General features: G+C 40.8%; 1 protein-coding gene across 2 annotated transcripts in view; it reads left to right on the forward strand.

Annotated features, from left to right (window-relative positions):
- LOC126974734 (sphingolipid delta(4)-desaturase DES1) overlaps positions 1 to 16,730 on the forward strand; it is a 39,127-nt gene that overhangs the window by 16,122 nt on the left and 6,275 nt on the right. For both annotated transcript variants that reach the window (XM_050822345.1, XM_050822344.1), the window contains exons 2-4: positions 12,122 to 12,298; positions 14,139 to 14,278; positions 16,261 to 16,474. In XM_050822345.1, coding sequence (XP_050678302.1) covers positions 12,122 to 12,298; positions 14,139 to 14,278; positions 16,261 to 16,474 — 531 coding nt within the window. The remainder of the gene's footprint in view (positions 1 to 12,121; positions 12,299 to 14,138; positions 14,279 to 16,260; positions 16,475 to 16,730) is intronic.

Here is a 16,730-nt window from a genome sequence, read left to right on the forward strand (position 1 = left end):
AAGTTTTTAGATTTTGATGTTGAAGGCAATTATCCTTTTTGCTCTTATGACAACGTTACAATATCAGCTGAAAATGATTACAATATGTTCTACCATACATATTGTGGAAAAGAAATTCCTGAAGAGTTAAATAATTATGATCGTGTTACAATACATTTTAGAACAGATACAGTCGCACAAAGAAAAGGATTTAGACTTTCTTACTCCATTTACTCTTGCGGAGGACTTGTAAGAGATCCTACAGTTATTACATCAGGCACACAGGAAACTTATTACGATCTTTTGAATTGCACCTGGATAATGGAAGCACCACCAAATAAAGAAGTTGTTGTAAAATTTATGTATATTGATTTGGAAAGTCATAGTTACTGTTTTAATGACTATGTGGCTGTATTTAACGGTTCTAAGATAGATAAAGATAAACAGTTAGCCCTTCTTTGCGGTCATATAAATACTACAACTGTTATAAAAGCTAATAGTAATAAAGCTATATTACAATTTGTTACGGACGCATATCTAAGTTATAGAGGGTTCCGTGCTGAAATTTCATTCACGTATACAGAGGCTGTCGGATGTGGTGGTAGTATATATCTAAAACCAGGCGCTACACGCATGCTCAAGTCCCCGCTCATTGGAAGCTCTGTAATTTACGAAAATTTCTTAGATTGCCATTGGACCGTAAGAGCTCCGATTGATTATGTGATTAAAGTCGAGTTTACATCTTTTCATATTTCACCGTGTGCTAATGTAGCCAATCAAACAGCGATTGGTATCCATAAATGTGATTGTGATTTTGTTGAAATCAAAGATGGAATTAATCCAGATAGTCTTACGATTGACAGATTCTGCGGACATACACTACCCGTTGCAGTGGTTTCATCTGGTAATCTTATGCTAATTAGATTGTCTACTGATGGAGAAATTGCTAGTTCTGGTTTCGAGCTCCAATTGAGCCCTCAAAGGTCTATTTGTGGTCGAACATCGCTCCAGGTAACCGAAAACCGTCAAACATTCAGGTCACCTGGATTTGAGTCTGGCATTGTTCCACCTGGTTTGCATTGTTTCTACTTCTTGGATACTTCATCTGAACCCTACAACACAGTTCATCTCAGAGTTGATACACTGGATCTAGATCCTGGTGAAACAGGTGCTGTATGCAATTCAGACAAACTTATCATAAGAAGTACACCTGAGATACGAAATATCTCAATAGGGAAGGATTATATTCTCAACCAATATGTCGACAGCTTTTTCAGTCATACTTACTTCTATGATTCCTATTTAAATTTCCCCAAGGATATCATTCTATGCGGGGCGAAGAGTTCGATAGATTTATATTTAACAGGCAGCATAACTATCAATTTAATGACTTCTTCGGAGAGTATGAATCCTCACAAAGGGTTTCAGATAGAAGTAGCCTTTGTTGGACACTGCGGAAGAAACTACACTGAACCGTATGGTCGAATTCAGACTGCATATATCTCAAGAGATAATGATGAACATCTAGACTGCTACACGCTCATAACAGCACCAGAAAATTGTACTATATCTGTATATTTCATTACAATGTACCCCGATTCGTATTCGAGTGAGACGTTTTTAGAATTATTGGATGGAAATATGACTAGCTCGCCGATTTTATATAAAGTAGTTAACGAGTATTTGATCGAGAAATCAATTTTCTCAACTGGTCGGTATATGCTTCTCCATAACTCCATCTCTGGCAATTCGCAGAATACTTACGATCTGAACTATGTAATAACTGATAAAGGTCAGGGCTGTGGAGGTAAGTTGGTCAACGAAGTCGGTAGGGTAACGAGTCCTTTGTACCCTGAGGTTTATAGAAAGAAGTCAACTTGTGAGTGGGATCTAGAGACTCCGCCGGGAACCCGTCTCTTGTTGCGGTTCAGTGTTTTTGATCTTGGCAAAGCTTGCGATCGGAATTACGTAAGCATTGTCGATCGGAGTGGAAATACAGTCTCCACGTACTGCTCTGAAGTTCCTGCGGATTACACGAGCGATGATAACTTTGTTCGTATTGTGTTCACGACTACGATGAATAATGCTGGCACTGGTTGGGTGGCGGACTTTGTTGGTATTTTGTAATACCTATTTAATTTATAATATAAGAGTTGAATTTTTTTGGGCTTGCACGACGCATTGGTAGGCTGCAATCATGTACTCTTTGCAGTGCCGGATAAAGCAAGCGCGGGGCCCGTGGCAAATTATTTCAAAGAGCCCTTGATCTGTATTACAAATATGTAGTCGGATACAAAGTGCATCGTGCATTGTCCTAGTAGGAAAACTTTTAGCGTTTCACGATTTTGTTAAGTTTCGCTGACAAAATTACGCTCAGGCAGAGATGAGTGGGTATTACGCGGGGCTCGTTTCGCGCGGGGCCCGTAGCCATCGCTACTCTTGCTACTTTGTGGCCAATCCGGCACTGACTCTTTGTTATCTGTAAGTCCTTCAAATCAAAAAGGATCCATTTATAATTTTTATACTGTTTGATGTTTTTATATTTTCCCTACTATTAATATTAATTGTATACATAACTGACATAAATAGAATTCTATTCAAATCTATGTAACATACTGCGTTTATATTTTGTATTATTAGATGTATAGAATAAATCATTTATATTATGAACAGCCTTTTATTTGTTTCGTTCTTATTTTTTACTTTTACTCAAGGAAAGTTTTTAACTATATTAGGTTCTTTGCAAGAACTTGATGTGGTTAGTTTGAATGCAAGATTTAGGTAATGTTACCTGAAGCAGGCCTGCCTGTCTCACTCCGCGTGTAGGTATCGAAATCGTGAGTACGCGCGGTGGCCTCTTCAGAGAGGCTATACAGCAGGGACTCACGAGCGGGCAGTAACACACGCACGAAATTTATTGGTCATCTACTTCACCGGTCCGACCGCCCTTTTAAAAGTTGAGAACCATAAATAAAGCAAAGCATATTAGAGGTCACTGTGATCGAAATTTAATTTTTTTAAGCTTCCTAAAGACGCTGAAACAATCAAGTGATTATTATTATAATTAAATTACCATTCATGGTAGCAAACTAATCACTTCCTATAGGTACTAAAACTGGTGTGAGACTGATTGATAGAATTATACTATGTAGGTACAGTTTTAGGTAAAGAAGACAACCCTAACGTCGTCAGAAGACTTAAGAGTCACGCGATAGAAAGAGACTCAGCTTCTAGGTAGGTGAGTAAAATGTAGGCTAATAGCCCTGTGGGATCTGAATTGCACCAATTGATCGCAAGAGAAGAAGAACAAAGGATGTTCTTTAATTGATTTTGCCGAGTGAGTCTACGTACTTTGTAATCTATAAATAAATAAAATTGGAGTGTGTGTTTGTAATATTGAAATAACCGTTGTTTACTACATGAATATGAATATATATATACGGTACATACACTAAAATAACATTTTTTACAATTTTTGTCTGTCTGTTGCTTCCGGCTAATCTCAGAAAAGGCTGGACCAATTTTCACGGGATTTTTATCGGCAGGTAGCTGATGTAATAATGATCAACTTAGGCTACGTTTATTTTAGAAAAATAAAGTAATGTTACAATGTCTAAGAAACCTTCTAACTCTAAAAATAATTTATATGGCAAAACAACGTTTGCCGGGTCAGCTAGTATTATAAATATATTCTTTGCCATCGGACGCGGTCTGGTAGCGGACCATATTTGATGGTATGTCGCAAGAGTGTATATTAACTATTTGTTTAATTGATAACTGTTAATTTGTACTATATTTTTTTCCTGATAGTTCAAAAGTAAAGGGGTCTATTTGATCAACATTAACTCTTAAATTATTACACCGAGAGCAGTTATTTGTATATCTACTTGTTAAGCAACTCAAATACTATTATGAAATTAAAAAAAAAATGGGTTAGTAATATAATTTTCGGATAATTTTAAATTAAAAATCCCAGATGTGCTTGGATACTGTAAAAAATATACTTTCTCACTTCTGCAATCGCAAAAAAACAGTTATTTGTCAGCTTTTTTTTATACTATTATTTACTCTACACCTTTGCCTTTAAAATAAGACCAACATCGAGCCCCTACAAGACGTAGAACTTAAACCGCCGTTGTTTTACAAATTAAGGTGAATTGAAAAATTGCTAAGACAATATAAGGCCGTCAGGGAAAATTAAAACAGAATTCCAACAACACTTTAACACTACAGAATAATTATTTTTATTCATTTTCCTATTTATATTCCGAGCAAGACATGATTTACCCTTCGCCACCCCTCTCCTCCCCTCTCGTCACCACTCACGACTCGCCTCACACTTCACACCGCTACACTAGCGCCAACTCTCAGGCACCCGCTGCTCACTTCATTTGACTCGTTACAATCAAAAAAAAGTAGCTGCATACTGGTATGTATTTGGAGTTGACCCCCCATATGGGGTATTTTCATCGATGAAATAGATTTCCACGTATATATGCCCTGTGCTGCCCCGGGGAGTAAAAAGAATAGGGTAGTCCCACGTCCAAGGGTGTCGTAAGAGGCGACTACGGGCTTTTTGAAAGTGGGAGAGTCACGTTGCCGTCTTATGACGTTACGTTACGTGTGTACGTTAGGGAGGATATCTGCTGTCGCCGTCTCGGCAATTTTGAGGGTAGGGACCTGTCTACTCAGGGCGACGGGCGACTCTACGCAGGGCGATCTGTGCATAATTTTGCATTGGCATATGGTCTGTCCCAATTAGTTGAGTCGCCAACGCGGCTCCCGGATGTGGATAGCCACATGCCGTCCTTATTAGATCTTCTGCTGATTACACATCCCGATGGTTACCAGTTCTCTGTCGACGCCCCTCTAAGAACGTCCGACCATTGCCTGGTCAGGAGTGTAGTGCCTATCCGACGCCAACGTCGCAGACCACCAGCGACCCGCCGCGTTTGGCACTACAAGTTGGGATAGGATACGTTCCTTTTTTGCATCCTACCCTTGGGGCAAGGTTTATTTCCCTTTGGATGATCCTAGTGCCTGCGCCGTTGCAGTAGCCGATGTGATACTGCAGGGCATGGATATTTTTATACCAAGCTCTGTAGTACCGATCGGTGGCAGATCACAGCCCTGGTTCGATGCGTCAGTTAAAGCAGCATCTGACTGCAAAAAACAGGTGTATCGAACTTGGGTTGCGGCGCTGGGCTCAAAGGATCCGAACTGCAAAGTTCTGAAGAGGAAATATTACCGTGCCTCCAGATTTTTTAAGCGGCAAATCGCCCGTGCGAAATCGAAGCCCGTCGTCAAAATTGGCGAGCAGCTTTCCAGTTACCCGACCGGAACACGCAAGTTCTGGTCGTTGTCGAAAGCTGCTCTTGGTAACTTCAACCAGCCGTCCATGCCGCCGTTACACATGAGGAATGACACCCTGGCCCATACGGCAAAAGAGAAAGCCGATCTCCTGTGCACTCTTTTTGCCTCCAACTCGACTCTTGACGACAACGGAAAAACACCGCCGACCATCCCGCGGTGTCGCGGGGAGTGTTCCGAAGAGCTTTTTGACCTGATTCCTGCCGCCGAATTCCACCTTCGCACGACACGCCACAAGTTACGATATCATCCCCACCATCTGGATGTGTGGCAGTCCTCCACAGTGCGGTTTTCAATGAGCTTTCTTCCTCGTACTACGAAGCTGTGGAATGAGCTTCCTTGTGCGGTGTTTCCGGGACGACACGACATGGGTACCTTTAAAAAAAGCGCTTACACCTTTCTTAAAGGCCGGCAATGCTCTTGTGATTCCTCTGGTGTTGCAAGAAAATGTGGGCGGCGGTGATCACTTAACACCAGGTGACCCGTACGCTCGTTTGTCCTCCTATTCCATAAAAAAAATATATAGTCACTCATCACGATATCTCTGGAACCATAAGGCGTAGAGACTTGAAATTTGGTAGGAATACTCCTTTCGTCGAGTAGAGGTCAGCTAAGAAAGGATTTTACGATAATCCACCCACAAGTTTTTTTTTTATTATGATCAGAACAACGTCTGTCGGGTCAGCTAGTATTGTATATAGGAACAAAAAGAAATCATAATAACATATCTGAAATACAAGAGCCTGCAACCGAAGTACGCCCAATTCTACGCTCAAACAATGGTAATGGTAAGAACACGATTAATTAACTTAATTAACACGGAATTCGTTATCAGCTTTCATTATCAAATACATCTGCCTGATTGCACTGTATTCAGTCATCGCATCGCTCCTACGACAAGAAGTACAACACCACCACGTGTGGCATTTGATGATAAAGTCGTTATTTCGTACTAAAAATCCAATTGACTACTAAGAATGTGAAGCTATAAACTTAAGATTGAGGATTGGTGCGCTCCAACTAGTTACCGCAGGCGTAGTCGCAAAACTAATACTAGTGCGGCAACTAATACTGCGCCCAAATGGGCGTGCCAGTCTCGCACGTGGGATGTTGACGTGCCGGGAAAAGTACAGGGCATTAGCAAAGTTTAACAGTTTGCTAATGCCCTGTACTTTTCCCGGGGCGTAAAAAGAATAGGGGAGTCCCAGGCCCATGGGTGTCGTAAGAGGCGACTAAGGGCTTTTTAGAAGTGGGAGAGTCACGCTGCCGTCTTTTGACGTCAGCTCAATCGGGCCAGACTCGTCCGGGTTAATTACCACACTCGCACAGAATACCGGCGTGAAGTAGCGGCCTAGTGCCGCTATGTTTCGCATAGGTTAGTGTCGAGGACCGGTGGCCATCCCCCCCACCAGAATATGACAGCAGTACTAAAAAAGATTTTACCCCAGGAGGGTACCGGCTCTACCAGAGTTGGAGAATCCCTCCCCGGGCACTCTAGCTCGGGCTGCCCTACGTATTCTGGGGAGGGCACAGAACCGCGCATGACCAAGGTCAAACGAGGCAGTATCACCACTGCACCCCGCTCCACACTCAACGTGGACTTTTGCAATATCAGGGGAATTCACTCCAATTTAAACGCCGTCTACCACCACCTTGAGACGGCGCAGCCGGCGTTGTGTTTCCTTACTGAGACGCAGATATTATACCTAGCGATACGTCATATTTAACGTACCCCGGGTACAAAATTGAGCACAATTTTTTGCCTCATGCCGGGGTATGTGTGTACGTTAGGGAGGATATCTGCTGTCGCCGTCTCGGCAATTTTGAGGGTCCCAGGTCCCATAGTGGTAACGCAGAAACCGATCATCTCATGGGCTGCGTTCAAGCGGCGATTGACGACGTACTTGCACAGATCCCCTCCGCTGAAATCGTAGTCTTGGGTGATTTCAACGGGCACAATGCCGAATGTCGTGGATCACGTACCACAGACTACCCAGGGCGATCTGTGCATAATTTTGCATTGGTGTATGGTCTGTCCCAATTGGTTGAGTCGCCAACGCGGCTCCCGGATGTGGATAGCCACATGCCGTCCTTATTGGATCTTCTGCTGACTACACATCCCGATGGTTACCAGGTCTTTGTCGACGCCCCTCTCGGAACGTCCGACCATTGCCTGGTCAGGAGTGTAGTGCCTATCCGACGCCAACGTCGCAGACCACCAGCGACCCGCCGCGTTTGGCACTACAAGTCAGCAGATTGGGATAAGATGCGTTCCTTTTTTGCATCCTACCCTTGGAGCAGGGTTTGTTACCCTTCGGATGATCCTAGTGACTGCGCCGTTGCAGTAGCCGATGTGATACTACAGGGTATGGATATTTTTATACCAAACTCTGTAGTACCCATCGGTGGCAGATCACAGCCCTGGTTCGATGCGCCAGTTAAAGCAGCATCTGACTGCAAAAAACAGGCGTATCGAGCTTGGGTTGCGGCGCTGGGCACAAAGGAACCGAACTGCATAGTTCTTAAGAGGAAATACAACCGTGCCTCCAGATTTTTTAAGCGGCAAATCGCCCGTGCAAAATCAAAACACGTCCAGCTTTCCAGTTACCCGACCGGAACACGCAAGTTCTGGTCGTTGTCGAAAGCTGCTCTTGGTAACTTCAACCAGCCGTCCATGCCGCCGTTGCACATGAGGAATGACACCCTGGCCCATACGGCAAAAGAGAAAGCCGATCTCTTGTGCACTCTTTTCGCCTCCAACTCGACTCTTGACGACAACGGAAGAACACCGCCGACCATCCCGCGGTGTCAGAGCTCTATGCCTGAAGTACAGTTCAGACAGAAAACTGTTAGGCGAGCTCTGTTTTCGTTGGACGTCAGGAAGTCCAGCTAGCCGGATGGCATTTCTCCAATCATGCTTAGAACGTGTGCCCCTGAGTTGACGCCGGTGCTAACGCGTTTATTCCGGCACTCTTATTCTAAAGGCGTAGTCCCTGACTCATGGAAGTCAGCCCTTGTCCATCCGATCCAAAAAAAAGGAGACAGTTCGGATCTGGCAAACTACAAAATGATCGGCCACGCTAGCTTACCTAACGATTTTTCCGCAGAAAAACTATAGTGAAAATTTGTTGCTCCTCACAGTGCAGCTTGTTTTAGCAGGGAGAGTCAGCAACAAAATAAAAACTGGTAGAGGCGGGGAGGGTCGACTTTTATTTTGGTTTTTCTTGAAAACTGTGTGGACTTTATAGTTATCACTACATCAAATACGGCTAGAATATAGATTACTTGGTGTTGCGTAAAGACGTCGCTTCATTGTGTGTCTTCGTCGTGTGGCGGAAGAGCTGTTTCACGTGATTCCTGCCGCTGGAATCCACCTTCGCACGACACGCCACAAATTCCTCCACTGTGCGGTTTTCATTGAACTTTATTCCGCGTACAACCAATTTCTGCAATAAGTGTCCTTATGCGGTGTTTCCAGGATGATACCACTTGGGTACCTTAAAAAAAGCCATCTCGTGTAATTCCTCTGTGTGGCAGAGACGGCGGTGATCACTTAACATTAGTTGATCTCGTTTGTCCTCATATTCAATAAACACGCAAGGACTTATCAAGATTTCAATGTGATATAGACAGTTCTATGGTTTGCGTTATTCTGCTTATAACAGGTTAAAACAAAACTGACAAATCTTATATCTTTAAGCGAGCAATTCTTGTATATATAATATATAATCTGAATCTCGGAAACGGCTCCAACGATTTTAATGAAATTTAGTATGCAGGTAGTTTCGGGAGCGAGAAATCGATCTAACTACGTTTCAATTAAAAAAATGTAGTTTTATCCGTGTTTTAATGAGAAACAGGTACAATAACATTAGAATACAAAGGTAAATTTCGCCACTTTACATATAAAAGACTATAATAGCTCAGTTGGGACATTGGGTGGTGCGGAAAGCAGAAGACCCCGGTTCGAGTTCAGATGTCCTATTAGTCTTTTTTTATTCAAGTTTTGTACATTCTTAAAAATCCGAGCAAGGCTCGGTCGTCCAGATATTCAATTAATAATATTAATTGACATAATAACGCTTAGAACACTATCTTTATCTTATCAAGTCTATTTCAAATGTATTTCAAACGATAATAGCAAACCTGTTTTATCACTTATGATTCATTAGTTTTCAGAGAATTAAAATCGACAAGTGTTTAACGTTCATCAAAGTGAAGGTTGAATTCATATAGATATCTTGAATGGAAATTTACGACTAGCAGTTGCCCGCTACGTCGTCCGCGTGGTCGCTTTAAAGCAGCGAAATACGTACGGTCTTATTCATTTTTTTTAATGAAAATAAGGGACGAGACGAGCAGGACGTTCAGCTGATGGTAATTGATACGCCCTGCCCATTACAATGCAGTGCCGCTCAGGATTCTTGAAAAACCCCAAAAATTCTGAGCGGCAACTCAACTGCGCTCGTCACCTAGAGACATAAGATGTTAAGTCTCATTTGCCCAGTAATTTCACTAGCTACAGCGCACATCAGACCGAAACATAGTCATGCTTACATATTACTGCTTCACGGTGGAAATAGGCGCCGTTGTGTTATGCCTCCCACTTTGATAATATGTAGTGATGACTTATCTGAGATTTGAAACATCGCTAATAGACGTTTGTTAAAAAATTGTATTCATAATCGCATTTTAGAGTTAAAGCGCTCTAAGTAGAGTTGTTCGATAGCGTTTTAGCTTCGTTTTCGTTGCTTGTCACGCAGATTCTTTAGTGTATTATTGCCTTTAATGTATATAGGCTCTATCTAGATGTTCTCCTGAAACCTCATAATATCTGAAATATTTTAGATAATATTCATTCAAAATTTAAATAACGATTCTGTATTTTTCCTAATTCGAATTAAAAAACCACATTATTGTTACTATAACTTATTTATTGTATCAACTTTTATCGATATAAGTACTCATGTAGTTGTAAAATACAATGCAGGACTGAAGCGGTAAATCATATGAATGACCAATAATACTTGGAATATGTTGTGTACTGATAACATTATTTACGACTAGCGGTTGCGCGCTAAGTCGGTCTTTCGCTGTACCTAAGCTGTTATAATACTATGTTTGCATCTAGCGTGATAATATGTAGATTCATACCTCTAGTTGAATTAAATCTATTCATTAGTTCTTGCGTTTAGTCCGGACTAGAGGTGTGCGGCAAGACTCGACGGCGCTGGGAGCCTTCTCCTAAAATCGATATACGATATATCGTGGCATTAGTCGTGTCGAATTCTACTCTTAGTTATATCGTATTCAATGTCGAAACGATGATTGAACTAACGAAACATTATTCGATATTATCGGTCCTAACCCTACTCTTAGTTGAAAATGTCAGAGACTAATATTCGAATTTGACAAATAATCAAACGTCACTTTTAAAATAATCTCAACGACACCTTCTAGGCTGTCGTTGCTATTATCGTTTCAAGCTGTATAGATATATTTGCCATACAATATACATACTTAATAAATATTATTGAAATAATAATATGTGATTTACTAATTACCAGGATTTTCTTACTACCAAGTAATGTAAGTCATTTTGTTGATCGCTTATGCGTGGAAAGTAATGCAAATGGCCGCCTGAGAACTAGGAAGTTGACGAGAAGGGTTGAGTTACTTTTTTTACATTTTATTATCCGCAAGTTTTGTATTGTTTATTCAATTTTAAATGGTCATATTATATTCATTACACAATTATTTAATATTTACATTTTGTGTAAATGATACTAAATTGGTGGTGCAGAGTCTGGTATGGTCCTTAAGCGCCTAACCTGTGTATTGACTTTTGACACTTAACAGCGATATAGCACAGATAATATTTAGTTTTTATAGGTTTGCGCATAATTCATGCACTCTAACATCTTGAAAAAATCAAAATATTAGTCTATGGTTGCGATGTTGTTACGATAATCGATATGGAATACGAACATTTGTTAGAGTAGGGTAAGTGCGATATATTCGGAGTATTATCATATCGTTCTGAATATATCGTTGTCGATTTTGCGAGTAGACCTCCAGACCCGCTAGAAAAATCGGCGTAAGGCCCGGTTTCCACCAAAGCGGAGAGGACATGTCTCAATTTTCTTTTGAGCAAGCGGCGCGGCAGAGCGAAGATGTGAGATGTCTGTACTCTGTAGTCGGGCGGCCGCGCATCGCCCGTTTCCCCGCACCTTCCTACTACTCGTCTACTTCCTACTACAGTTAATGCCTACTACTCGGCTAAGTCCAGTTCGTAAGTCATTTATGAGGTGATGTATATGCCTTTATAACAAGATCCCAGAAAATATTTTAAACAAATGTAACTATTATGAAATTCAAATTAATTGTTGAAATACGTTTGTGTGATAAAGTTTACTATGAAATAAATGGCTTTCTTAAACCACAGATTGGAAATGCAGCGACCGCCCTCAGGTTAATAATAAGTTTACTTGCAATATTACCTACGTTTGTATGAAAAAAAAGAAGCCCGCTGAGTTTTTCACGCCCGTTCTTCTCAGGTCTGAGGCATACTTTTTAATGGATGGTAGTTTTTGACTTTCAATAAGTGGTATCAGATCCTATTTTGAATAAAACGATATCAAATATAAACCTCAATATATTTTGATATTTAGTGACAAATGTTTATTTTTCGCGCTGAAAATCGACTGGCACATCTGTATTCCATAAAAAAAACTTTAAAATCAAATTTTTATGATATTTTTTTTTGTTCCAGAGAAATACCCAGAAATCAAGAAGCTGTACGGCTACGATCCGAACTTCAAATGGGTGGTTACGGCGATGGTGCTGACCCAGTTCTTCATGTTGAAGATAGTTCCCCAAATGAGCTGGTCGGTTCTCACCCTAGTTGCCTACTGCTTCGGCGGCGTCATCAACCATTCTCTCATGCTTGGTGAGTACACAAAATCAGACATTATTCATACATATATTATTAAGAAACGCGGCTTGCGTCAGGGTCGTGTGCCGAGTCCTTCCGCTCCGCTAGTAAATGCTGTATACGCGCAGAACTCTGTTTTTATTGGTTCTAATTTATTACATGGTAGGTATATATATATTTCTTAAAAATCATTTCACATGACAAAATGTTTGCTGACTTCCCTAACTTCTGGGGTTAAATATAAATTCATAGTGTACTAAAATTATGGACGATTCGGATCTCGAACCCAGGCCTCTATCGTTCCGTCCGAGAGCTCTGACCAACTGAGCCAACCGTCCGAGTGACCCATCGATCGTAAATCGTGGTATGTCTTGTACAAGGTAAATTGTGGCTTCAACAAACTGTTTAGATTTGAAGGAGCTATATCTCAAGTCAATTTCCTAATATGCAATAATTGGGGTTGAGCAAGTTATCAACTGTAAAGTAGATCTACAGAGCGCTTGCGATTGGACGGAACCCGAGAGGTATTTTTTCTGGTCCCCCATATTGATACAAATTAAGTTAGTTTCAGTGTTTTTATTGCGCGATCTTACATAGATTCATCATTCATTCATCATCAGCCGGAAGACGTCCACTGCTAGACAAAGGCTTCCCCCAAAGATCTCCATGACGATCCGTCCTGCGATGCTCTCATCCAACGTATTCCGGCGATCTTGACCAGATCGTCGGTTAATTTTTGGGGAGCCTACCAACACTGCGTCTTCCGGTACGTGGTAGCCCATTCTAGGACTTCTCTGCCCACCGGTCATGCGTCCCTCGAACAATGTGCCCTGCTCACTGCCGCAATCATTTGGGCTATGCCGGTGACTTTAGTTCTCCTACAGATCTCCTCACTTCTGATTCGATCTCGCAGGGAAACTCCGAGCATAGATAGTTCTCTCAGCGACCATGAGCTTGATACGAGCAGATTTTAGGAGCTTCCCGAACACTGCTCATCTGAGTTGGATTCGAATTGCATAGATTGTAAAAATATAAAAACGAAGGAAATAAACAACGAGGACAGGAAACATCATGTGCAAAGAGTGTGGTAAACTCTGGAGCAACACTCCGGGTTTTACCCTTTCCGAAACCATTATTAGTAGGTCTATTTAGGGAGAACTTTGGCATCCTAACCAGGACACTATCGGGGCACTGCAGATTAAACAAACACCTCTCAATCTTAGGCTTCGCATATTGCAGAGCGTGTAGATTCTGTAATAGTGCACACTAAACCCCGTTACACATTCTCTCTGAATGCGGTTCTTTAATGCGTAAACGTAGTAACTCTTTGCAAGACCATTTCTTCAAACAGTGGAGATACGTCAGCTCACAGCAAAAGATATAATAAGATTCATGAGAAGAATCAATCTTATCCTATCTATCGCCTAAACATTCATTAAAATTAAACCTTATTTCGTGGTAGTAATGTTCAAAGTCTATTGTATACGTTCAATAGAAGTAGTAACGCTACGTCACGCGCGAGACGGACGCGAACACGAGGCAAGAACATTTTCTTTTAGCAAAATGATTAAAAACGTCAAGATACACAATTTTGTTAATTTAACGGGGCACTTACCTGAAACACGAAATTCCGTTTTTAAGTTGGGATATTATGCTGTTATTTGGACAGTTTTTCACTGAACAGTTTGTCATTGCGTGGCGTTGTATTCAAAGCGCGGTCAAAACACAACAACAACTCTGCCTAAAAGACGCAACACAGAGTTTGCTTCAGATGATTTATGAGCGTCATTGTGAATCGAGTTGTTTATTGCACTCCCAATTTCAAAATCTAATATAATATTCTTGTTTCTTTCAGCTATCCACGAAATAGCTCACAGCCTAGCATTTGGACACAACAGGCCCCTACACAACAAGCTGTTCGGTTTTTTCGCGAACCTGCCCATCGGTATACCGATATCAATCAGCTTCAAGAAGTACCACTTGGAACATCACAGGGTGAGACTTTATCTTGCTATTCCTCTCCCGCGTCAATTTCATAAAGTTGAGAGACTTGGCCTATAAAAACTACCCTAAGAAGAAATGTATTGCTTGCCTTTTGTCATCTAGTCCCTTGTTTACGTGATGACATTAAGATTTTTAGATATATTTAGATGCTAACGTCGAGCTAACTAGCTATGTTTTTTTATGACAATAAGGGACGAGACGAGCAGGACGTTCAGCCGATGGTAATGGATACGCCCTGCCCATTACAATGCAGTCCCCGCTCAGGATTCTTGAGACATAAGATGTTATATGTCGTTTTCCCAGTAATATTACTAGCTACGGCGCGCTTCTGACCGAAACTTGGTATTTACCAAGATATGCCTTGATAATCTGATATTGCCAACTTTTCCTATCATTGTGTGTAGGAATCAAATTAATGAACCACATCAATGCTTGAGTGGAGTGCAGATAGATTCTTAAGACATCGCACTCTATTCCGTCTTACGCCGGCTAAGAGCCATTTAAGTCGAGTCCTGTTGGTAAGATGCCAGTGTCTGGGCCATGTAGATGTTACGGCTAGTAGCCCAATAATTTCACCAGCTACGCCCTCTTCAAACCGATAAAAACACATTAAGGCTTGCAAACTAGGTACTTCCTCATGGAAGGACAAGGCGCACCTGTGGCATCCACATCACTTTCATCGTTTGTAAGAAGAGAGTTTTAGAGGGAGGATGCCTCTAAAACTAAGCAGCTGCATGTTTTTTTTGATAGTACCCATGTCGGATAGCCCTCAAAAAATCGCGCTAAAGTTAATTCTATAGTTTTATTGTGCGTGGAAGAAAGTTTCTTGAACACCGTACTGTAGATGATGAGTAAAGGAAAAGTTAAGTGTTTAATTTAAATTCAAATATTTTTATTCAAAATAGGATTCAAAATCACTTATTGAACGTCAAAAACTACCACCCATTCAAAATAGACTGCCTCAGACCTGAGAAGAGCGGGCGCAAGAAACTCAGCGGGCTTTTTTTTATAAAAATATGGATACAATTAAATTACGTACAATAAACATTTATAATCAAAGAGCCTGAGGGTGTCCGCTTTATTCCCAGTCCGTGGTATCATTAAGAAAATCGTTTATGTTATAGTAACCTTTCCCACACAAACGTTTTTTTAACAATTCTTTTAAATTTCGTAACATATATGTTTTCTAGGATCATACTGTAATAGTTATTTATGCAACTATTGTGTGATAAGGGGCATTAAAACACGAATGTGATAATAGTATCACATGAGTGTTTTAATACCTAATTATCAACTGTTGCATACAAGACTTTATCTACACCCCGAATATGAATCCTCTAAAAGATTCTAAAACAGTTAGTTTACTGCTAACACTAAAACACCAGTCCTAGTAGTAAGCTAATATCATTCATTACTGATTATATATACATATAAACTAAGTATTAAAACAATTATTTATTTTAGTAGTAATTTACATTTTGTATAGTGCAATAATTAAAATTCACTCGAATATAATGTCCTTTTGCAGCGTTTAAAATGAATCGCTCATTTTTTGTAAACAAAACAATAAAAATATCGAAGCAAAATGGCGGGGATTCGAATAACCTATTTTTTTTTTGGCGCGCGACGTTCTGGTAGTGTGGAACGCGCGTAAACGAAAATGTTCTTTTTTTGACATTCATACAGATACCACGCATCGAGCAATAAGAATGTGGCTGTCTGTTGAAACTCTTTGCGCATGAAGGGATCGAAAAAAAAACATAGGAGTGTTGTTATGAAATTCAGTACAACATTAAAACACTCGTTTGGATGATGTAATGGTTATTTGAACATTGGGTGTTTTAATGTTGGCAATAAGCTAACTGTTTCAGAATCTTTAATAGAGGACTTAAAGCATGGGTGTAGATAAAAGTATATACATTACCCAATAAAAGACTTACTAACGAAGTGAATCATATCATATCACTTTTCAGTACCAAGGTGACGAGAAGATTGATGTCGACCTACCAACACTGTTAGAGGCCAAGTTGTTCTGCACAACCGGCGGCAAGTTGGTCTGGCTCTTCTTCCAGCCGTTCTTCTACTCGCTGAGACCGCTTGTGGTCCGACCCAAGCCAATGACTCCTATGGAGGCGACAAACCTTATCATACAGCTGACGTTCGACGCTATAGTCTTGAAACTCTTTGGTGAGTTAATTTTATTAATTGTTATTATTATGTTATGGATAGGGGCCATACGTCACACGAATTCACAGCTGGTCACATTTGAGAGAGAAGATTTGATGATGATAAAAAGTTCCCAATAAAGGGTTTCTTTAAATTTTCCATACGTCTTATGGAAACCCAAATAAGTAAAAAGCTGCGCAAAAAACAATCAAAGGAGCCTGACAGAATGCAGTAATGGACGAGACGAACAGGACGTTCAGCTGATGGTAATTGATAC

This window comes from Leptidea sinapis, chromosome 33, assembly GCF_905404315.1.
Source record: "Leptidea sinapis chromosome 33, ilLepSina1.1, whole genome shotgun sequence".
NCBI lineage: Eukaryota > Metazoa > Arthropoda > Insecta > Lepidoptera > Pieridae > Leptidea > Leptidea sinapis.